The 24,854-nt window shown below is 48.8% G+C and overlaps 1 protein-coding gene across 1 annotated transcript; it reads left to right on the top strand.

Moving 5' to 3' along the window:
* Window positions 1–21,293: 21,293 nt before the first annotated feature.
* Window positions 21,294–24,317, top strand: LOC142919838 (beta-1,4-galactosyltransferase galt-1-like). The gene is given in 3 exon segments (XM_076062497.1): window positions 21,294–21,823; window positions 22,666–23,565; window positions 23,567–24,317. Coding segments are annotated over 2 exon segments (885 nt in total). The 5' UTR covers window positions 21,294–21,823; window positions 22,666–23,046; the 3' UTR covers window positions 23,933–24,317.
* Window positions 24,318–24,854: the final 537 nt, after the last annotated feature.

Genomic DNA, 24,854 nt, shown 5'->3' on the forward strand with positions numbered 1-24,854 from the left:
TTAAATTTAATTTAGTAATAAATAAAATTTTATTTAAATTTATTTTATTTCATACCTACGTAAAATTAAATTCAAATGTTTAACAAATTAAATATATTTTATTTAAATTACATTTATTTTATTTAATACCTACGTTTAATTTTATTTTTAAAATATATTACATTACTTTATTTAAATTAATTTTATTTTATACCTACGTTAAATTAAATGAAATGTTTTAATGAATAAAATGTATTACAAAAATAAAGAGATCCCACCAACAGCCTCGTCACACAAACCAACAAAATAATTTCTGATTCAACCGCATTAATTGATCAATCTAAACAGTTTTCGTTGAAACCTTCTGCTGCCAGGCCACCAAGATTATACGGCTTACCAAAAATACATAAAGTAGATACAGAGTATTGAGGGCTCGGGGTGAGCATTTACATTATGATACCTCCTTTGCCAGTAACAAGATATAGGAATAGGTTTTACCCTTTTAACTGGCACAAAAACTGACACCTTTATTCAAGGGATCATGTTTGCAATAACCACAACACAAGGAGTCAAAATTCAAACAAAAAAGACAACTCTGATAATATGCACTGTCGTTGAATTTGATTGGTCCACACCCGAGACGGCTTTTCTTAGAGCCTAGTCTCCATTGGTGTTGGACCAGAAAACGCCAAAAGGCGTACAACTCAAAAACAGCGCACTATCAGAGTATATCAGCGCACTATCAGAGTATAATACTCTGATAGTGCGCTGTTTTTGAGTTGTACGCCTTTTTGCGTCTTCTGGTCCAACACCAATGGAGACTAGGCTCTAAGAAAAGCCGTCTCGGGTGTGGACCAATCAAATTCAAGGACAGTGCATATTATTATCAGAGTTGTCTTTTTTGTTTGCATTTTTACTGCTTGTGTTGTGGTTATTGCAAACATGATGCCTTGAATAAAGGTGTCAGTTTTTGTGCCAGTTAAAAGGGTAAAATCTATCCCTATATCTTGTTACTGGCAAAGGAGGTCTCATAATGTAAATGCTCACCCCGAGCCCTCAATACTCTAATAGTGCACTGTTTTTGAGTTGTACGCCTTTTTGCGTCTTCTGGTCCAACACCAATGGAGACTAGGCTCTAAGAAAAGTCGTCTCGGGTGTGGACCAATCAAATTCAAGGACAGTGCATATTATTATCAGAGTTGTCTTTTTTGTTTGCATTTTTACTGCTTGTGTTGTGGTTATTGCAAACATCATGCCTTGAATAAAGGTGTCAGTTTTTGTGCCAGTTAAAATGATAAAACCTATTCCTATATATTTTTACTGGCAAAGGAGGTCTCATAATGTGAATGCTCACCCTGAGCCCTCAATACTCTGATAGTGCACTGTTTTTGAGTTGTACGCCTTTTTGCGTCTTCTGGTCCAACACCAATGGAGACTAGGCTCTAAGAAAAGCCGTCTCGGGTGTGGACCAATCAAATTCAAGGACAGTGCATATTATTATCAGAGTTGTCTTTTTTGTTTGCATTTTTACTGCTTGTGTTGTGGTTATTGCAAACATGATGCCTTGAATAAAGGTGTCAGTTTTTGTGCCAGTTAAAAGGGTAAAATCTATCCCTATATCTTGTTACTGGCAAAGGAGGTCTCATAATGTAAATGCTCACCCCGAGCCCTCAATACTCTAATAGTGCACTGTTTTTGAGTTGTACGCCTTTTTGCGTCTTCTGGTCCAACACCAATGGAGACTAGGCTCTAAGAAAAGTCGTCTCGGGTGTGGACCAATCAAATTCAAGGACAGTGCATATTATTATCAGAGTTGTCTTTTTTGTTTGCATTTTTACTGCTTGTGTTGTGGTTATTGCAAACATCATGCCTTGAATAAAGGTGTCAGTTTTTGTGCCAGTTAAAATGATAAAACCTATTCCTATATATTTTTACTGGCAAAGGAGGTCTCATAATGTGAATGCTCACCCTGAGCCCTCAATACTCTGATAGTGCACTGTTTTTGAGTTGTACGCCTTTTTGCGTCTTCTGGTCCAACACCAATGGAGACTAGGCTCTAAGAAAAGCCGTCTCGGGTGTGGACCAATCAAATTCAAGGACAGTGCATATTATTATCAGAGTTGTCTTTTTTGTTTGCATTTTTACTGCTTGTGTTGTGGTTATTGCAAACATGATGCCTTGAATAAAGGTGTCAGTTTTTGTGCCAGTTAAAAGGGTAAAATCTATTCCTATATCTTGTTACTGGCAAAGGAGGTCTCATAATGTAAATGCTCACCCCGAGCCCTCAATACTCTAATAGTACACTGTTTTTGAGTTGTACGCCTTTTTGCGTCTTCTGGTCCAACACCAATGGAGACTAGGCTCTAAGAAAAGCTGTCTCGGGTGTGGCCCAATCAAATTCAAGGACAGTGCATATTATTAATCAGATTTGTCTTTTTTGTTTGCATTTTGACTGCTTGTGTTGTAGTTATTGCAAACATGATGCCTTGAATAAAGGTGTCAGTTTTTGTGCCAGTTAAAAGGGTAAAACCTATTCCCATATCTTGTTACTGGCAAAGGAGGTCTCATAATGTAAATGCTCACCCCGAGCCCTCAATACTCTAATAGTGCACTGTTTTTGAGTTGTACGCCTTTTTGTGTCTTCTGGTCCAACACCAATGGAGACTAGGCTCTAAGAAAAGCTGTCTCGGGTGTGGACCAATCAAATTCAAGGATAGTGCATATTATTATCGGAGTTGTCTTTTTTGTTTGCATTTTGACTTCTTGTGTTGTGGTTATTGCAACCATGATGCCTTGAATAAAGGTGTCAGTTTTTGTGCCAGTTAAAAGGGTAAAACCTATTCCTATATCTTGTTACTGGCAAAGGAGGTCTCATAATGTAAATGCTCACCCCGAGCCCTCAATACTCTGATAGTGCACTGTTTTTGAGTTGTACGCCTTTTTGCGTCTTCTGGTCCAACACCAATGGAGACTAGGCTCTAAGAAAAGCTGTCTCGGGTGTGGACCAATCAAATTCAAGGATAGTGCATATTATTATCGGAGTTGTCTTTTTTGTTTGCATTTTGACTTCTTGTGTTGTGGTTATTGCAAACATGATGCCTTGAATAAAGGTGTCAGTTTTTGTGCCAGTTAAAAGGGTAAAACCTATTCCTATATCTTGTTACTGGCAAAGGAGGTCTCATAATGTAAATGCTCACCCCGAGCCCTCAATACTCTGATAGTGCACTGTTTTTGAGTTGTACGCCTTTTTGCGTCTTCTGGTCCAACACCAATGGAGACTAGGCTCTAAGAAAAGCTGTCTCGGGTGTGGACCAATCAAATTCAAGGACAGTGCATATTATTATCGGAGTTGTCTTTTTTGTTTGCATTTTGACTTCTTGTGTTGTGGTTATTGCAAACATGGTGCCTTGAATAAAGGTGTCAGTTTTTGTGCCAGTTAAAAGGGTAAAACCTATTCCTATATCTTGTTACTGGCAAAGGAGGTCTCATAATGTAAATGCTCACCCCGAGCCCTCAATACTCTGATAATGCACTGTTTTTGAGTTGTACGCCTTTTTGCGTCTTCTGGTCCAACACCAATGGAGACTAGGCTCTAAGAAAAGCCGTCTCGGGTGTCGACCAATCAAATTCAAGGACAGTGCATATTATCAGAGTTGTCTTTTTTGTTTGTATTTTGACTGCTTGTGTTGTGGTTATTGCAAAGATGATGCCTTGAATAAAGGTGTCAGTTTTTGTGCCAGTTAAAAGGGTAACACCTATTTCTATATCTTGTTACTGGCAAAGGAGGTCTCATAATGCCACTGGTTGTTCACGTTCTGCAGATGTAGATGTCACTGGTTCTTCACGTTCTGCAGATGTAGATGCCACTGGTTCTTCACGTTCTGCAGATGTAGATGCCACTGGTTCTTAACGTTCTGCAGATGTAGATGCCACTGGTTATCCGTGTTCTGCAGATGTAGATGTCAATGATTCTTCATATTCTACATATGTAGATGCCAATGGTTCTTCATATTCTATAGATGTAGATGCCACTGGTTCTTCACGTTCTGCAGATGTAGATGCCACTGGTTCTTCACGTTCTGCAGATGTAGATGCCACTGGTTCTTCACGTTCTGCAGATGTAGATGTCACTGGTTCTTTACGTTCTGCAGATGTAGATGCCACTGGTTCTTCACATTCTGCAGGTGTAGATGCCACTGGTCTTCACATTCTACAGATGTAGATGCCACTGGTTCTTCACGTTCTGCAGATGTAGATGCCACTGGTTCTTCATGTTCAGTAGATATAGATGCCACTGGTTCTTCACGTTCTGCAGGTGTAGATGCCACTGGTCTTCACATTCTACAGATGTAGATGCCACTGGTTCTTCACGTTCTACAGATGTAGATAGCACTGGTTCTTCACATTCTGCAGATGTACATGCCACTGGTTCTTCACGTTCTGCAGATGTAGATGCCACTGGTTCTACATGTTCTACAGATGTAGATGCCACTGGTTCTTCATGTTCTGCAGATGTAGATGCCACTGGTTCTTCACGTTCGGCAGATGTAGATGCCACTGGTTCTTCACGTTCTACATATGTAGATGCCACTGGTTCTTCACGTTCTGCAGATGTAGATGCCACTGGTTATTCACGTTCTTCAGATGTAGATGCTACTGGTTCTTCATGTTCTGCAGATGTAGATGCCACTGGTTCTTCATGTTCTACAGATGTAGATGCCACTGGTTCTTCATGTTCTACAGATGTAGATGCCACTGGTTTTACATGTTCTACAGATGTAGATGTCACTGGTTATTCACGTTCTACAGATGTACAGTGAGGGAAAAAAAGTATTTGATCCCCTGCTGATTTTGTACCTTTGCCCACTGACAAAGAAATGATCAGTCTATAATTTTAATGGTAGGTTTATTTGAACAGTGAGAGACAGAATAACAAAAAAATCCCGAAAAACACATGTCAAAAATGTTATAAATTGATTTGCATTTTTACGAGGGAAATAAGTATTTTACCCCTCTGCAAAACATGACTTAGTACTTGGTGGCAAAACCCTTGTTGGCAATCACAGAGGTCAGACGTTTCTTGTAGTTGGCCACCAGGTTTGCACACATCTCAGGAGGGATTTTGTCCCACTCCTCTTTGCAGATCTTCTCCAAGTCATTAAGGTTTCGAGGCTGACATTTGGAAACTCGAACCTTCAGCTCCCTCCACAGATTTCCTATGGGATTAAGGTCTGGAGACTGGCTAGGGCACTCCAGGACCTTAATGTGCTTCTTCTTGAGCCACTCCTTTGTTGCCTTGGCCGTGTGTTTTGGGTCATTGTCATGCTGAAATACCCATCAACGACCCATTTTCAATGCCCTGGCTGAGGGAACGAGGTTCTCACCCAAGATTTGACGGTACATGGCCCCGTCCATCGTCCCTTTGATGCGGTGAAGTTGTCCTGTCCCCTTAGCAGAAAAACACCCCCAAAGCATGTTTCCACCTCCATGTTTGATGGTGGGGATGGTGTTCTTGGGGTCATAGGCAGCATTCCTCCTCCAAACACGGCGAGTTGAGTTGATGCCAAAGAGCTCCATTTTGGTCTCATCTGACCACAACACTTTCACCCAGTTGTCCTCTGAATCATTCAGATGTTCATTGGCAAACTTCAGACGGGCATGTATATGTGCTTTCTTGAGCAGGGGGACCTTGCGGGTGCTGCAGGATTTCAGTCCTTCACGACGTAGTGTTACCAATTGTTTTCTTAGTGACTATGGTCCCAGCTGCCTTGAGATCATTGACAATATCCTCCTGTGTAGTTCTGGGATGATTCCTCACCGTTCTCATGATCATTGCAACTCCACGAGGTGAGATCTTGCATGGAGCCCCAGGCTGAGGGAGATTGATAGTTCTTTTGTGTTTCTTCCATTTGCGAATAATCACACCAACTGTTGTCACCTTCTCACCAAGCTGCTTGGCAATGGTCTTGTAGCCCATTCCAGCCTTGTGTAGGTCTACAATCGTGTCCCTGACATCCTTGGAGAGCTCTTTGGTCTTGGCCATGGTGGAGAGTTTGGAATCTGATTGATTGCGTCTGTGGACAGGTGTGCTCCTAATCTCAGCTCGTTACCTGCATAAAAGACACCTGGGAGCCAGAAATCTTTCTGATTGAGAGGGGGTCAAATACTTATTTCCCTCATTAAAATGCAAATCAATTTATAACATTTTTGACATGCGTTTTTCTGGATTTTGTTGTTGTTATTCTGTCTCTCACTGTTCAAATAAACCTACCATTAAAATTATAGACTGATCATTTCTTTGTCAGTGGGCAAACGTACAAAATCAGCAAGGGATCAAATACTTTTTTTTTCCCTCACTGTAGATGCCACCACCATCTGTTGCGCGCCGGTTGAACTTACGACTCTCGGTACGAGCAGCTGCAAGTAGACATACGGACCAGGTTTGTTCGCATCTCTGAAAGTTCGTAAGTCGAATGTTCATAAGTAAGGAAGTCCCTGTAGTAATGTTCGTACATAGAGTACATGCTGTGATGTTCGTAGCTAGGGGAATCCACGTCGTAGCGCTCTCAAGTATGGGAATCTCTGAAGTAATGTTCGTAAGTAGGGGCGTCTCTATATTAATGCTTGTAAACAGGGGCGTCTTGCGGTAATGTAAGGGAATCCCTGCAGCAGTGATAGTAAATAGAAGAATCCCTCTGGCGATGCTCATAAGGGAGTATCTGCGGTAATGATTGTAAGTAGGGGAGTCCTCGCAGTAACGTTCATAAGTAGGGGATTATCTGAAGTGATGTTTGTAAGTAGAGGAGTTCCCTGCCTTGGTGATTGGCTTCACTTCTCCTCCATCTTGCACCCCGAGTCAAACGGAAACCGCCAAAACAACCGACGCCGTCGCTGCGACCGCTACCGTCACCGTGTACACATACGCCGAGTGAAGACGCTCCTGGCTCGCTGTTTTCTCTCCTTGGGCGGCTCCGCGGCCTCGGCTGCAACCTCCCCAGAGCCTCGGCGGGGACTGTCATCCGCAGGCCGCCCCCCGGCGTGCGTCCCTGGCTGGCTCGGGGGCGCGGGGGGGAGACCGGCCGGCACCGGCGGCGGCGGGCCCCGCGCCGCCCGGCACGACTCCTCCCAAAGCCGCCGGCGCTGCCGGCCGGCGTCGGGCGAGCGCCACGAGGAGGCGGCGGCGGCGGCCTCCGCGTCGTCGAATCGTGAGAGACCGCACCCCGCCGGGCCGACGGGAAGAAACGCGCCCCACGGGTTCCGCACGATTTGACGGACGCCGCCGACGATGGGCCGCGCCGGCTCCGAGCTCGCGCCAGGGTGGACCGGCGGAGCTCCGCCTCGGCTCGCGAGCTCCGCGGCGGAGGCCCGGCCGGCGTCCAGTCGCGGCCCACCAAGGTTCCGCCGAGGGGGAGGTCGGCCCGCCGCTCGCGTCCTCGCGCCCGAGGCGGCGGCCGCGAGACGACAAGCGCCGCCGACCCCGGCCTCCTCCTCGGCGTGGGCGTCCTCCCCGCGGAAAGAGGTGCCCCGCCGAGCGTCCTCAAACGGCTCGCCCGGAGCGCCGGGGCCGCAGAGAGACGCGGCCGCGACCTCCCCGGGGCTATCGTCGTCGTCCCCGCCGCCGCCACGCCGGGCGTTTTCTATCAGCTTGAAAATAACGAGATCCGACTCTGTCCAGGAGGAGCCCCCTCGGGTCGCGTCGTCGATGGCCTCCGAGGGGAGACCTCCAAGAGTCGACGACGTCGAAGTGGAGGCGGTGGAGGAGGTCACGGCGGAGGCGACGTCAAAGATCCGTTCCCAGGGGTCCCCTCCGTCGGAACACGGCAAAGCCTCGTCTCCAATCGACTCCATGGGAGAGCACTTGTAGCCTACGTCCTCCACCTCGTCTAACTCATCACACGGGACACGCTCCCCCACCTCGTCTAACTTATCACACGGGACACGCTCCCCCACCTCGTCTAACTCATCACACGGGACACGCTCTTCCACCTTGTCAAACTCATCCCACAGGACACGCTCCCCCACCTTGTCAAACTCATCCCACAGGATACGCTGCACTTCATCTTCCACCTCTTCTAACTCATCCCACGGGACACGCTCCCCCACCTCGTCTAACTCATCACACGGGACACACTCCTCCACCTTGTCAAACTCATCCCACAGGACACGCTCCCCTACCTTGTCAAACTCATCCCACAGGATACGCTGCACTTCATCTTCCACCTCGTCTAACTCATCCCACGGGACACGCTCCCCCACCTCGTCTAATTCATCACATGGGACACGCTCCCCTACCTTGTCAAACGCATCCCACAGGACACGCTCCCCCACCTTGTCAAACTCATCCCACAGGATACGCTGCACTTCATCTTCCACCTCGTCTAACTCATCCCACGGGACACGCTCCCCCACCTCGTCTAACTCATCACACGGGACACACTCCTCCACCTTGTCAAACTCATCCCACAGGACACGCTCCCCTACTTTGTCAAACTCATCCCACAGGATACGCTGCACTTCATCTTCCACCTCGTCTAACTCATCCCACGGGACACGCTCCCCCACCTCGTCTAATTCATCACATGGGACACGCTCCCCCACCTTGTCAAACGCATCCCACAGGACACGCTCCCCCACCTCGTTTAACTCATCACACACGATACGCTGCACCTCATCGTCCAGCTTGTCGAACTCATCCCACGAGGCACACTCCAGCTTGTCTAACTCATCCCACGGGTCACGTTCCATCTGCTGTCCCTCCTCCTTTTCCTCTGCCTCGTCCTCCACCTCCTCCTCTTTCTCCTCCACCACCACACAAAGCCCTTCCAAGGTAATGCTCCGCTGGGCTAAGTGGAGCTGGGTGTGAGCACCGCCGCCGACGTGGTGAGTCTCCACGTCGTTTGGGAGATCCATTGCTTCAACATTCACGGCATTCTCTTTCCTGGGGGGCGGGGGGTTTGTTTAAAATAAAATATAAGAGTTATTATCATACTCTTTGGTTCTATTCGGTAAAGTCACGTAGGTAAAAAATAAAACAAAAATCACGACGTTTCGGCCACAACACAAGTGGCCTTCATCAGGTGAAGGGACCAGACTTTCTCGAGGACAGCGCTGGAGTGGAACACAGCCACGTATCCGTATCATTGTCATTATCGTTATAATATCTTTATCACAATTATCCATATTATCAGTATCATTGTCATTATCTGTATCGTTATATCTTTATCACGATTGTCCGTATTATCAGTATCCGTATCATTGTCATTATCTGTATCGTTATATCTTTATCACGATTGTCCATATTATCAGTATCCATATCATTGTCATTATCTGTATCGTTATAATATCTTTATCACGATTATCCGTATCCGTATTATTGTCATTATCTGTATCGTTAAAATATCTTTATCACGATCATCCGTATTATCAGTATCCGTATCATTGCTATCATCATTACGATTATCATAAATTGTTAAAATTATCCTTGTTATCCTTATTGTTCATTATTGTTAATGTTATCATTGTTACCATTATTGTTCTTAATCTGTCATGATAATTACTATTAAACGAGGTCATTGCATATTCTTGGGTCTTTCGGTAAAGTCACATAGATAGGTTCAAAGAAAATAACAAAAAAATGTTTTGTGTTAAAAAAATATTTTTGTTATTTTCGTTGAACCTATCTACGTGACTTTACCGAAAAACCAGAAGAATATTAATTCCTTCAGTCAGGAAAGCTTTAAGTCGAGGTTATTGCACTTAAAGATGACTGATAATCTGCCATCGAAGACATCTCGGTATCAGTGAAGTTATATTCTTGGTTCTTTCGGTAAAGTCACGTAGAAGGGAAACAACAAAATTATACTCAATATAAAACAATATTATTTGATTGTTTCCCTTCTACGTAGTGACTTTACCGAAAGAACCAAGAATATGAATCCCTGCAGTCACGAAAGCTTTAAATCAAAATCAGTGAAGTTGTTAACAACACCTTAGGTGGGTAAACAAATTAAAAATTAAAGATGAATCTTGGAAAACATAAAGCAAATAATGATTATTAGAGTTAAGCCAAGGGTCACCCAGAGGAGATGGAGCGAGATGGGTTGATCACGGGACCGAGAGAAAAGGATTCCATAGAGGAAGCCTATCGGCCGCCTTGTCTCCTAGCCACATGCGGTAGCAATAAAACGACAAAGGGAGAGAACACGACTCCCACCGAGATAGACAAAGGCGACACCCGACCGCGAAGGAAGGAGCCAGGCCTTGATGAGACATCTCATCACCACAATAAAATAGAACAAACACACTTACATCAGACGAAATAGGATAAAACTCAGCAACAAGAATAAGTCGCGGCATCTCTTCAGAAAGGTGAGAGACTCGATTAGTTGAGCCTTCTTATCCCGGAGTCTGTTGAATGATCTTAAGGTTATGTGGAATCCCTCCCCATAGAGGCGGTTAAATTTAGATTTAAAGCCGCGACTCTAAGGTAATACCAAATGCTAATTCCTTTGTCAAGGCGCTCTGTTTCTTCTCACACAGCTTAAAGGTCGCGGTCTGAGCTTGGCTGTGTTCGCTCCAGCGCTGTCCCCCAGACAGTCTCGTCCCTTCACATGATGAAGGCCGCTTGTGTTGTGGCCGAAACGTCGTGAGAATTTTATTGTTATTTTATTTTATCAATTTATTATTTTATTCTCATTCTACGTGGTGACTTTACCGAAAGAACCAAAGAAGATGAATCCTTGCAGTCACGAAAGCTTTAAATCGAAACAAGAATAAGTTAACATAGGAATCTACACACTCGCTACGATAAAAAAACAGACTACAATCTACAGTGGGTATTACTTCTCGTACATAATATTGATACTAACGTTATTCACCTTAAATTACACTACATGTTGCCATTTACGTGACTTTACACACGTAACAAGAGGATTACAGCTGTAAAACATTAAGATAGCATGGCTAGCGATAAAGCATCTCCCCAGCAATATAACAAATTACGAGTTTGGTTGTTTAAACATTGCTTTTTAAGTTTATTAGGCTAATGGGGATTTAATCTTACCTTTTTGGGGAGCAAATCAGACCGTTGTCGTATATTTGTACATCACTTTATTAATTCACCACTGGATGAGGGCTTTCCACCATGTGAGTTGTGAGGATTATGGTGAGAGCAGGAGCATTAAGATGATAGAGCTGCCCACCATGAAGCATAACAGCAGCCTGCACGAGGCCCCCCCGTGCCTCGAGGCCCCCCTGTGCCTCGAGGCCCCCCCGTGCCTCGAGGCCCCCCCATGCCTCGAGGCCCCCCCCCGTGCCGTGAGGCGGAGCGCAGTACCGCTCCGGTCGCGTCGGCGAGCGGGAACGGAAGCGGCACTCGTCCACGACGCCGCCCGCCCCGGCGCCCCCGGCGCCCCGGCCCTCGCCCCGCCGCGCCGCGTAGAAGCCGTCGGTGCCGCACGCGAACCGCGGCGCCTCCATCAGCTCGGAGCCGCGGAGCGTCCTGGCCCAGCGGGGATCGCACCGCAGCGTGGAGCGCAGCGCCAGCCACGCCGGGGCCTGGACGAGGCGGTGCGGGCGCGGCCGGCGGCTTGAGTGGAGGAGGCTAATGGCGATGGGGGAGCGGTGCCGCCCCTGCTTGCCGCTGCTTGCTGCTAGCCGTGATCGCGGTGAGGGTAAGAACGGCCGAGCATAGTTCATAGTTAGTTCATAGTTTCATTTATTTTGGTATAGCCCTGTGAGCCATTCGGCTCTTGAATCGGGTGCAACTGCAACAAACAAAAACATGAACAAGAAAACATCTTAAAGTTACTTTGTGTGACTGTGCAAACAGAAAAATCCAGGAAAAAAAAACATCAAAATATTCCTGAAATAGCACCGTACACCAACGCTGTGTGCAAAAATCCCAGTGGGATGCAAGTCAAACAATAACAACAACCACAAGACAACTAAGATTAAGGCCATCAGTCAACTCCGTACTACAATAAACAAAAACATGGCCAAAACCAAAAAAACTTTTTCGAAATCACCAAAATAAAAGCCATGAATGCAATGTGGCACCCTCCACTTGCCGGATTTCAGCCCCCTCACGCCTCGCTCCTTGCCTTACCTCCTCTCTCTCCTTGCCTCACCTCCTCTCTCTCCTTGCCTCACCTCCTCTCTCTCGCCTCACCTCCTCTCTCGCCTCACCTCCTCTCTCTCCTTGCCTCACCTCCTCTCCCTCGCCTCACCTCCTCTCTCTCGCCTCACCTCCTCTCTCGCCTCACCTCCTCTCTCTCCTTGCCTCACCTCCTCTCCCTCGCCTCACCTCCTCTCTCTCGCCTCACCTCCTCTCTCTCGCCTAAACTCCGCACCTCAAATCACTCCCTTCTCGTCACCTCACATCACCAAACTCCCCACCCCCACCTGTAGGCACATGACTGCCCCTCCCCCCATCACGAGACCCGCCCACCCCCACCCGTAGGCACGTGACTGCCCCTCCCCCCATCACGAGACCCGCCCACCCCCACCCGTAGAGGCACGTGACTGCCCCTCCCCCCATCACGAGACTCGCCCACCGCCTCCCCTCCGGGGGGGGGGGGGCGCGGGGGATCGTTGTCTCTAATTTATCAACCAAGCGCCATCTCCACGCGTGAGCAGCCACTAGAGGGCGCCATTGTCAAGACACGCGCCAGCTTCAGCACTTTTGCATTTAAAGACGTCACACGAGACAGGGGTGTGGGCCAGCAACCACGCCAATTTTAGAGATTGACGAAGGGCATTGGATAGCTTGGAGAGACACCTTGTTACCGAATCTTGGCCTAAATCGGGACCACGCAAACCAAATTCTCCAAATGAGAATGGAGCCCTTTGTGGGGTCGACGACAATCTGTTGGTTTTCCTTCTTGATGTCGACAATGCTTGCTTTTGTTGTTGCAGGTTGCAGAGAACCACACTTCCTCCCAGAGTGCACATATATTGGGGGTTTGCTTGATTTAAAAACACATTTGTTTGGTCTGAAGAAACGTTACGTAGAGGGGTAGTCCGAGGACTGTATGTGGGTTTTGTTAATTGATATGCGATTCTTTTAATGTCTATGGTGTGTAAATAAGATACACACCTCGTTTTGTTGAACACTTTACACATTTATAATTGTAAGTATAGTTTTTAACCTTAGTCTAATGGGTGAGGTAAAACATTTCTGTAAAGTCGGACTTAACTTTAAAGCTTTAATTGTCTCCTAAAATTGGTTATTTTGTGCGACCAGTCTTAAGCTGTAATAACCATGGACATGACAATTTAATTGAGTTGTGTTTGTATTTCACAAGGCAGCATTAAATGTTGTGGAATTTATATCGGTGCATTCGCTGTGGTGAAATGGCCGGCAAATAATTAAGTTGGCCAACTGTAGCTTTACAACATTGCTTCGTTGAATTTTTACTGCATTGCTTTAGATTCCTGTAAACTTTGGCTGTAATGTAGTACAAAGCATGGCTTTAACAGGATCGGGGATGGGGGGGAGGTTTGCTGTATTTGAAAAAAGTAAAGTGCATTTCAATAAATTGAGACATCTGTTCCAGCTTGAGGACCGATTTTGAAAAATGAATCTGTGCTTGGTATGTTAAGCAGCGTGGTGTGGCAGCCCAGCCCCAGCCTGCCAAGATGCCACCTCGGCCGGCTGGGCAATCTAGGCGAGGCCGGGGGCTCTGCACGAGATTAGGCCTCACCACGGTACTCTGAGTAAGAAGTTAACTGCAATAGAGTCGGTATATACTAGTGTTGAGTTGGTAGATACTGCTGCAGAGTAGATGCTACTTTAGAGTAATTAAATACTGTTATAGAGTAAGCGGACACTGCTATAGTTAGCTGATAATACTATAGTCAATAGATATGACTATCGATTCCATAGATACTGTGGTGCCACAGCAACGGAGCAACTCCGCCGGCGCCACCATCCCCTCGCACCCCTCCACACGAACGTACGCACACTCCCACTTAACACACACACACACGCACCCACGTAGGGTCTCGAAGGGGGGTGCCTGGCCCACGGGCTTTCATCCGAAGGGCCCCTAGCAGGGATGTCCCCCAGTTTCCCGTTGCCAGGAGATTGGCCGACCCCCCTCCCCCCCCCCCCAGGCCGGATTACACGGCGGCCCCCCCTAAAATCAGCTTTAAAAAGTCGCAGAGGTGCATAGAGTTTTACAGGCTGGCCGCAATGAAGCGCACGCAACACGGGAGATGGGGCCTCGAGGGCAGAACACTCTGCTGGCGCGGGGTTGGGAGGACCGGGTGGGGAGGACCGGGTGGGGAGGACCGGGTGGGGAGGAGGGGGTTGTGAGGAGGGGTGCGTAGACAATGGGTCAAGGCGCAATGGAAAGTCACGCTCCAGGTAAGGGCGGGGACATCGGTTTAAAATCGATAGGTAGGCGCTCGATTGGTCTGCGCAGGATAACACCACGTGACCCTGGATCTTCGGATTCCCAGGGCGTCAAAGGGAGGGAGGTGAAAAAACGTTCAGGTGGTTCTCCAGCCGTCCAGCCACCCCAGTCTGACTCCCGGCCACTCGCGGCGTCCAAGGGACGCTGGCGAGCACCGCTACGACTCGACCCCAGGCGGAGACCTCTTGGATCATCGTCCCTCCGACTCCCGCAGCTTCCGTGCGACACCGTGAGTGTGTCTGCGAGTTGAGAAGTAGAGTGTGGGGGGTACACCCAGGGATTGAATAGGGATAGGCTACGTGCTGCTCGTGGAATATTTACTACTGGGCCGCACAGGGTTTTCTTTAGACGCGTCATTAATAAACTTCAGTTCAGAAGAACGGTGTGGTGCGATTTCTGTGTGCGCGTGTGGGCGAACTTCGGCATGGTGTCTGTGATTTTTGAGTGGAGCGACTGCGTGCGGGGGGCGGGGTGCGTGAGAGAGCGAGCGCAGGGCTGCAGAGTGTTGGCACGGGGTTGGTGTGTGAGGTGCGCATCTGTAGTGAATTCGAATTAGGTGCACACACAACTTCTTGGGAGGCAACACTTTTTATTAATGAACACAACAGTTAACTCTTACATTACGCATAGGGTGGTGACCACCGACTTACTCTAGCTAACACACACTTCTCAGATACCCTAGGGAGGTACAGCCTCCTGTCTTGGCGGGACTTACACGTCTACCGCTATCCTAGAGTCCTCCGGCTGGGACCTACACATGGATCTCTTGGCGTCTTCACGATGCATCTTCATTCTTGATACGGGCAGCCTCGAATCTCGTGAGGAGGCTGCTTATATGGGCCTCGGTGTGCCCGGGCTCCGTCTTGGCCATGCCTCCCTTCGAAGAACCCTCTCGAAGCCCCCCCCCCCCCCCCCTGCTGTCCACATGCCCCCCGAGGTGCCCCCTAGGCCCCCGGCCCCCACTGGGGTCCAGTCACGTGTCCAGCCTTGGTCACAGAGAGGGCCACGACCTCACACCACCCTCGTGGCCTCCCGAGTCCAGAACCGGCCCTGACGTCATTCCCGCCTCCAGCCGGGATGACGTCATGTGTGTGTGTAGACCGGCGTGGTAGTGACGCTCCCCCGCATAGTGACGTCACACGTGTGCGTGTGTACGCAGTAGTGATGCTACCATCACTACACATCTATTACCGTCTATACGACCGCCACTGGTTACACGGGGTATCGCGCGGTGTGTGTGTGTGTGTAGAAGACGCGCGTCTGCAGCGCAGCGTGAGTGATTAAGGTGGGGTTCGGGGTGCGCTAAATCCACTCCACCGCCGTGTGCGTAGATCGCCATCTCTACGACCCGCTACGGTTTACGCGAGGGTTTCGGCGTGGTGTGTGAGACGCGCGTCTGCAGCGCCGTGCGAGTGATTTGAGCGCGGTGCGCGTGAGGCACTCCGTGTACTGCAGCACACGGAGCGGCCGTGCTCGCGTTAACGGTGAGGCGTGCCCCATAGCCTGGTCCCAGCCATTCCTTTCCCGCTTGCATTAGCACCTGTGCACAGCGGATTAAGGCTTATCCACGGTGGGGGGGGGGGGGGTGCATATTTGTAGTGTTCGATTTCACTCGGACAACTTTTGTCTTTCTTCGAACACCGCTTAATTTACAACTCTCCACATGTCCTCAATATTTCACAGTATCCATGTCGCCACGGCTCGCTCGCCGTGCTTCACTCGACTCGCTCGCCACCTTTGTCTCTCCACTCCCCACGATTACTGCGCTTACTCCACCGCTAACTTCTTCGTCTCTGCTCTCCGCTATCACCGTCACGATGCTCTCTCCACTGCTAACTGCTTCGTCTCTATTCACCGCTATCACCATCACGATGCTCTCTCCACTGCTAACTGCTTAGTCTCTGTTCAGCTCTGCTAACGCTACGCTCTCTCCACTGCTGGCTACTTCTCTTCAGCTTGGCTATCGCTACGCTGTCGCCACTGCTGGCTGCTCCTCTTCTTCAGCTCCGCTATCGCTATGCTGTTTCCAAGCTCCGGCTCCAACTCTGTCTCTCCAACTCTGTCCCTCCAACTCTGTCGCCAAGTTCTCCACCCTTCAATTCCCTGCTGCTGACTCCAAGCTCTCCAACTTCAACAACCTCGCTCCAATTCCCGACTCCCCAATTTATCCCCGCTCTCATTACTCCCCAATTAATTAGTCCGTGCCCCAACGACGCTCCGCGTCGTTCGCACCTGTTTCTCACCCAGACCTTTAGGCGCCACTCTAGCCTTAACAACAGCTCCAGCCAATCACAGCCGTCCTTGGCTCTCCCAGCTTAATTGCCCTAACATAACCTGCACTGTATTTGCCTTCACGACAGGCTGATCCAACATAACACGTACTGTCTGTGTTATGTAATCACGCTGTTTGCACTACACACCTTCCTACTCCACTACATATTCATACAGCCGCCAGTTATTTTCAGTTAGGATTGCGGGCACGCAGATTAGGCCTTAATCCTAGGAGGTGCGCGCGTGTTACTGACACAGCAGCAGCCGATTTCTTTGTTTAGCGCTCGGCGTGCGCGGGAGAACGCCGGCGGCGGTGAGCCGGCCGTGTAGAGATGTCCCTCGGAGCTGGTGCGGGGGCGGGGGGTGCGATCACTCGATCGGCGGGGGCCCGGCGAGAGGTGGCCAACGAGGAGGAGGAGGGGGGAGTTGAGGGGGTGGACGTCACGCCCTGCCTGCTCACGGGGAGTGGGGAGGTGGGCGTCCACCCCCACAAATGATGCTGTGCCAACTTCCTTCACCGTGGCCGTCAATCGACAAGCCACGCAGCCCCCCCTGGCTCGCCAGGAGATGACGACATGGCAACGAGGCGTGGACTCTGCCTGTTGCCTCTCCACGGGGAGGTGAATCCCCATCACCTCCCCGATGTTGCACCGCACACTCGGCTTTAGGGTGCGAAAGAAGTTTCGACGTAACATGGGGGACTAACAGACGACCCGTAGACTCATAGACTCACCCATGGGTGTCTGTTGTGTGTGGGTGTCTGTTGTGTGTGGGTGTCTGTTGTGTGTGGGTGTCTGTTGTGAGTTTATGGGTGAATCTATGAGTCTACGGGTCGTCTGTGAGTCCCCCATGTTACATTGAATCTTCTTTCGCACCCTACATGCGTAAATATACACATGTAAATAAAATGGTCCGCACCTAGAGAAAAAAATGTTTATTGCCAAAATAATCCTGCGGACCCACCCGAAGTGAGACCTGGGCTGGAGGGCCCACCGTGGGCTCCCTGGATGCGCTGAATGGAGCTCTCCTGCGCGTCTCACTTCATTTTGATGAATTCTTGCTCCAAAGGTATCATTGCCTTGTGACGGACGCCTTTTAAGGGACGTACGAAAGGCGTGCCCGTTGTGTAGATCAGGAAGCCAATTCACTGGAGGAGCGGCGCTTGACGTCACCTTGCGGGTGCCCCTTTCTCTGACGCGGGGCCACGCGCCACGTGTTGCCATGACGTCGATAACAAACGGCGTGAAATAATGGAAAACAACAGCAAAGGTGGCAAACAAAATGAACGTTCTGATATTATTTTAATGTGACCATCACTAAAGGATTCGTGTACGACGGTGTTTTACCTTACTTGTTGGCTGTGTCGGGTGGTGGCGGGTTTAACGACATTTAGATATTTACGCGATCTAACCCACACACCTCTGTTATGGATGAACTGCATCGTTTTGCAAGTCGTCAGAGTGGACGAAACGTTTGCAGCTTGACGTTAATTGCAAGACAATTCACACAGGGTGACTGTAGCAGTGTGACACACAGGGTGACTGTAACTGTGTGTCACACACAAGGTGACTGTAGCTGTGTGTCACACAGGGTGACTGTAGCTGTGTGACACACAGGGTGACTGTAGCTGTGTGTCACGTGACTGTAGCTGTGTGTCACACAGGGTGACTGTAGCTGTGTGACACAGCGTGACTGTAGCTGTGTGTCACACAGGGTGACTGTAGCTGTGTGTCACAGCTGCAGTCACCCTGTCAGACTGGACGAAACGCAAACGTTTCGTCCAGTCTGACGACTTGCAAAACGAAGCAGTTCATCCATAACAGAGGTGTGTGGGTTAGATCGCGTAAATATCTAAATGTGTCGTTAAAGCCGCTACCACCCGACACAGCCAACTAATAAGGTGAAACACCGTCGTACACGAATCCTTTAGTGATGGTCACGTTAAAATAATATCAGAACGTTTATTTTGTTTGCCACCTTTGCTGTTGTTTTCCATTATTTCACGCCGTTTGTTATCGACGTCACGGCAATGCGTGGCGCGTGGCCCCGCGTCAGAGAAAGGGGCACCCGCAAGGTGACGTCAAGCGCCGCTCCTCCAGTGAATCGGCTTCCTGATCTACACAACGGGCACGCCTTTTGTACGTCCCTTAAAAGGCGTCCGTCGCAAGGCAATGAAACCTTTGGAGCGAGAATTTATCCAATTGCAGTGAGATGCGCAGGAGAGCTCCATTCAGCGCATCCAGGGAGCCCACGGTGGGCCCTCCAGCCCAGGTCTCACTTCGGGTGGGTCCGCGGGATTATTTTGGCAAGAAACATTTCATTCTCTAGGTGCGGACCATTTTATTTCCATGTGCATATTTACGCGTGCGTGAATTGTACCTTCAATATTTTTTTGTAAATGTTTTGTATATGTTTACGCGTATATATGGTAAGCGGTGCAAAGATCCACCGGACCAATGTGAATTTGGATCGGGTAGATATGTAGTGTTCGATTTCACTCGGACAACTTTTGTCTTTCTTCGAACACGCTTTATTTACAACTCTCCTCAATATTCCACAGTATCCATGTCGCCACGTACACGATGTGTGCGCGCAAACACAGTACCATGTATACACGGAACACACATGCAGGATGTTTACAATGATTATGAATGTAATGTCTTACACAGCACAAGTTCCACGGTACTGTTGAGTCCTTGTCGTACTTCCCAAAGCCACATTTACTACACCGTCATCAGCAGCTATGATCGATCCACTGCTGGGTGAAGGCCTAAGGTTAGAAAGCAAACATTTATTCCGTGGTGTAACCCCCAACCCTCTGCCCCCATCCCAACTCACCAGGCAATTTCAATGAATTGTCACAATTCAGGGTCGCGAATTGATTAAATAATCCATTCTTCTTTTATATATAAAATTGCGGTGAATGTATCGGCCACTAGTGGCTGCTGCGAGGGTTACACGATCCCATGACATGCAACATACGTATACGATTTCACCAAAACAAATATTATTCTTACATGTGCACGCACACACGATGATGCATCGTGAGGTTAATAATTCAACATGAATCAGTGCATCATCTCTAAGAGACCGTTGTTTTAGTCACGTTTGAAGAGCTGAAGAACGTCTATGAAAGCAAATCTCAGCAATCTCTCCAATGGACTTGGCGGTCCCGCTGTGGTTAGAAATGGAATGTTTACGTCAGCAGTGGCAGGTAGTGTGCTCCTCAACACACTGTGGTGCTCACTTCTGGCTTTACTCTGAAACATCTTTTCCAACACCAACTTCTCTCTCTCTCTCTGCCCCCATCATGTTAATCCGCTGTTCTTTTACGTCGATCAACTGCGGGATGAATGCCTCCCCATGCCGAGCGGTCCGTGTGCGTTATTTGAACACATTTCATCGCGCCGGTCAGTGCAGGTTGGTGAGAATGGAGGTGCGTATGAAGTGGGAGCGTAGAAGAACTCTACAACAATGAACTTTCCTGTACTGCCTTCTCCTACCACACCGCGTTGCCCCAGCCCTCTTGTACACGGTGGTTACTCATCCATGCACTAGCCGGGCTCAAACCTGCTTAGCTTCTGAGTGTTTTGATGACCTGGTGCATTCCGAGAAAATTTGTCACACGCCCTCGAGGCGTTCTGTCACCAAGAACACGATTTTTTATGTTGAGCCCCACAAGTCATCACAGTCAGCCAATTTTTGCAGTCCTCTCTTTCTCTCCTTCTTTCCTCCCACTGCTCGACTTTGAAATAAACTAAAAACGAAACTCTGAACTATTTTTCATTTCACCAGGAAAGGCCCCACTGAGCTACACACAGGCAGATATTTTTGTCAGAAGCGAGCAACCTGGCCACACATTATAGCTCAGCGAAGTGTGCTTATGTTGTGTGTGGTGGACATTTATAGCAGCCAAATATTCCAAATGCATGTTTCAAAAATGCGGAGGGAAAACCGGACCACGGGGAGAAACTGCAAACACCAAATATAAACATAAAATACCCCTCGTCACTTTTCTTAAGTTCTTATTACCTTGCTTATTGCAGGAAGTGTGTTGACGCTTCTTTTTTGCATCTTCTAGTGCACTGTTTGTTGCTGGCTCATTGACATTTTGAGCACAAGGCAGGATTGTGACCACAGGCTTACCCCTGCCTTGAATGTCACACGTGCACGTACAACAAATCATGACTCTGGCTCAGATCAAGAACCGCGTTCCACTCCCATCAACCACAGCTCCCATCAGAGTGCTGTTTGTGCCTGGCCGCCTCGCGCGTTGGGCCTCTACTCAGCAACTGTTTGCACGCAAAATTTACAGGCAGAAACCATCGCTTTTATGATTTTATTATTTTTAATGTTCAATTTATTATTTTTATTTGAAATGTTATTTTATTATTTTTATTTTCTATCTTTGTGACTTTACCGCAAAGAACCAAGAATATTGTAATACATTTACACTGTCAACTTTAGCTGTACATTGTGAATACGAAGTGTATATGGTATATTTATGTTTTACATAACGTAACACAATCAGCCATAGATCAGCGGGGTCGTGGTTCAAGCGCGGGGTCAGAGGTCGGCAGGAAGCGCACGGCGGGGTCGGAGGTCAGCAGGAAGCACGTGGTGCTGGCGGCAACGCGGCCTCAATTCAGTTCCATGTATTTGGTATAACCCTGTGAGCCATTCAGCTCTTGAATCAGGTGCGGCCCTTCCCTCTGCTGCTGCTGCCCTCTGCTACTGCTGCTGCCCTCTACTGCTGCTGCCCTCTGCTACTGCTGCTGCCCTCTGCTGCTGCTGCCCTCTGCTGCTGCTGCTGCCCTCTGCTGCTACTGCTGCTGCCCTCTGCTGCTGCTACTGCTGCTGCCCTCTGCTGCTGCTACTGCTGCTGCTACCGTCTGCTGCTACTGCTGTTGCCCTCTGTTGCTGCTGCTACTGTTGCTGCCCTCTGCTGCTGCTGCCCTCTGTACTGCTGCCCTCTGTTGCTACTGCTGCCCTCTGCTACTGCTGCCCTCTGCTACTGCTGCTGCCCTCTGTGCTGCTGCTGCCGCCGGTGCCCGCGGGTTGCATTGAGCTTCGCGTGCGAGCCGAAGGGCGACGCGAAGCGGCGCTTCTACGGAGAGGAACAGCAGCAGCAGGAGCACAGCGCCCTCGACTGGCAGGTGCAGTGGTGGCGGCCTGGGGTCGTGTTAGTGGTGGCTATGGTGGTGGTTGTGGTGGTGGTTGTAGTGGTTGTGGTGGTGGTGGTTGTGGTGGTGGTTGTGGTAGTGGTGGTTGTGGTGGTGCTTGTAGTGGTGGTGGTTGTGGTGGCTATGGTGGTGGTTGTGGTGGTTGTAGTGGTTGTGGTGGCTATGGTGGTGGTTGTGGTGGCTGTGGTGGTGGCTGTGGTTGTGGTGGTGGTTGTAGTGGTGGTGGTTGTGGAGGCTATGGTGGTGGTTGTGGTGGTGGTGGTGGCTGTGGTGGTGGTGGTTGTGGCTCTGGTTGTGGTGGCTGTGGTGGTGGTTGTGGTGGCTGTGGTGGTGGCTGTGGTGGTGGTGGTTGTGGTGGCTGTGGTGGTGGTTGTGGCTCTGGTTGTGGTGGTGGTAGCTGTGGTGGTGGCTGTGGTGGTGGCTGTGGTGGTGGTTGTGGTGGTGGCTGTGGTGGCTGTGGTGGTGGCTGTGGTAGTGGTGGTTGTGGTGGCTGTGGTGGTGGTGGCTGTGGTGGTGGCTGTGGTGGTGGTGGCTCTGGTTGTGGTGGTGGCTGTGTAATTGGTTGACAATATTTTGTATTTCTCTCAATTTCAATAGATTTTATAATTAGTATTGGCCAGTATTAAGACTAAAATAACACCAAAGAAATATGTTGATGTTTGTGTAAAACGAATTATTATTGGCCACGACTATTTAGATCATCTGTTGAAATTGAGAGAAATAAAAAAAACTATTTCACCGTTCTGACAGCTGCAGGCTCAGTGCTGCTGGGAGCGTATTGTTTAGTAATACATTTAACGCATGCTTATATCCAGGTTATCCAGGTTAACTCGTCCGTCTTCAGGCCAAAGCCGGGGTCTGCTTCTGATAAGATCGACCGCGTGACGCTGTGCGGGCAACGGGGAGCGCTGCAGAACACGTCGATGATGCGCGTGCGCGACACCAAGATATTCTTGGTGTCGGCGTACCACGACTAGCGCGAGGCCGGTCAGAGCACACGCATCATCGGCATCGCCAACCGGTATGAGCCGGACGTGCTCTCCTGCCACTTCTGCTGCCGAGGGCACTCGGAGATCCTGACGGTCACCGCCAGCGCCTACGTCCACTCGGATCACTTTGACTTCCCGTACGGCACGGCCGACTTCCTGTGCACGGAGCCGCTGGACTGCGAGCTGGGACACGTGTCCGTCCAGCGCATGCGCACAATACCGGACGAGGAGGAGGCCGAGTGGGTCTTCATGCCCGTGCGAAATCGGCTCTACATGCCCCCCACCTTCACACAGGAATTCAGCGTCTGCATCTCCACGCTCTTCGGGAACTACGGCAACGTCCTGCAGTTCGTGCAGGCGATCGAAATGTACCGCATCTTGGGTGCGGGCCGCGTGACGGTATACAACACAAGCTGCAGCTCTGAGCTGAACAAAGTGCTCCTCTACTACATCAAGACCGGCCTCGTCGAGGTCGTTCAGTGGCCCATCACGGACTACGTGCGGGTGTCCAGAGGGTGGCACTACCCCGAGCACCCAGGCGAGCTGCACTACTATGGCCAGATAGCGGCGCTGAACGACTGCGTGTCTCGGCACATGTACAGCACGCGCTACCTGGTCCTCACGGACATCGACGAAGTGATCATCCCTTTGAAGCACACAAACTGGAAGGACCTCATGCGGTACTTGAACGACAAGTACGGCGCCGACATTTACACATTCAAAAACCCACGTGTTTCCCTACACGGTATCGGAAGAGTTTGGGTCGAAGTTCCAGGCGTGGAACGCCATCCCGGGCGTCAACATCATGCGCCACATTAGACGGGAGCCAAACCAGCCGGAGGTCTTCAACCCGACCAAGATGATCCTGAACCCACGCGCGGTGCTGCAGACGTCGGTGCACAGTACGCTCAACGCGCTGGGCATCTCGCAGACGGTGCCCGGAGACATCGCGATCATGCACCACTACCGATCGCCCAAGCAGCCCGACCTGCCGCTCGACTCGCTGGTCGTGGACCTCACGCTGTGGAGATACAATGCCACTCTGATCAGAAATGTCAACAAGGTCCTCAACAGGGTCTTCTGGAATGAGTAGGCACAACGGGCGGCGGTGGCGGCGGCGGCGTTGATTGTCGTCTTGCGTTTTTTGCGGTCTTGCAATTTAAGTTAAACACCGGTGTTTGTGAGTTTTCCGTTTGCGAATGTGGTCAATGTATGGGACATATTTATTTGCTAATCTTATGATTGCGTTTACAGTTAAAATTTGTTATCTTAATTTTTTTCTGCATTTTAATCCACCAGGGCACAATAGGGTTTGTATTGGTATGTCTTATGGAAGCTAGGGAAGTTAACATTGGTTTATTTTAAACCAATCCTAATTATTTCTATTGCTTTTGGGAGTACCACTCGAAATGTTTTCAGGTTAAAACATTTAAAATGTGGCACAAATTTATTTAAATAAATGTTCAGTGTGCATGTTCTACCAGTCTCTAATGAGCTTATTGTTTTCATGACTCATATCCACGGAGAAGAGTCAAATCCCAGAGTGTCAGGATTTTAAAAAGTAAATCCTGTGGTGATAAAAAAAATGTACATACGATATTAAACTTTTAATTTGAGTGATAATTTGAATGACAGGTGTGTTTTGGGCCAAATGAGCTAGTAAAGACTCACATTAAACATTATAATAGATTCAGTAGGAATATATTTATACATCCAAATGTATATAGTTGTGTATTTGAATATGTAACAACACCAGCTGTTGATACATACAGCTCATTTTAAATTATAAAGCCATGTTAATGTATTCCTAAACAATACATGGAGTTGACATTTCTGAATTGTTGCATTAGATAGTTTCACGATGGATTATTCAGCAGAAATCATCATTATCACGTATTATCAATCTTGCAGACCAGTTTTAAACATATACAGCAAAATGCTATTACTATTCTTTATCTACATATATAATATCACAGATCTGTCCTGTCATTCTGTGACTGTGATTAACGCCCCCG

This window comes from Petromyzon marinus, unplaced genomic scaffold (genome assembly GCF_048934315.1).
Source record: "Petromyzon marinus isolate PM22_M1 ecotype Great Lakes invasive population unplaced genomic scaffold, UKy_Petmar_22M1.pri1.0 PM_G_Scaffold_62, whole genome shotgun sequence".
Classification (NCBI taxonomy): Eukaryota; Metazoa; Chordata; class Hyperoartia; order Petromyzontiformes; family Petromyzontidae; genus Petromyzon; species Petromyzon marinus.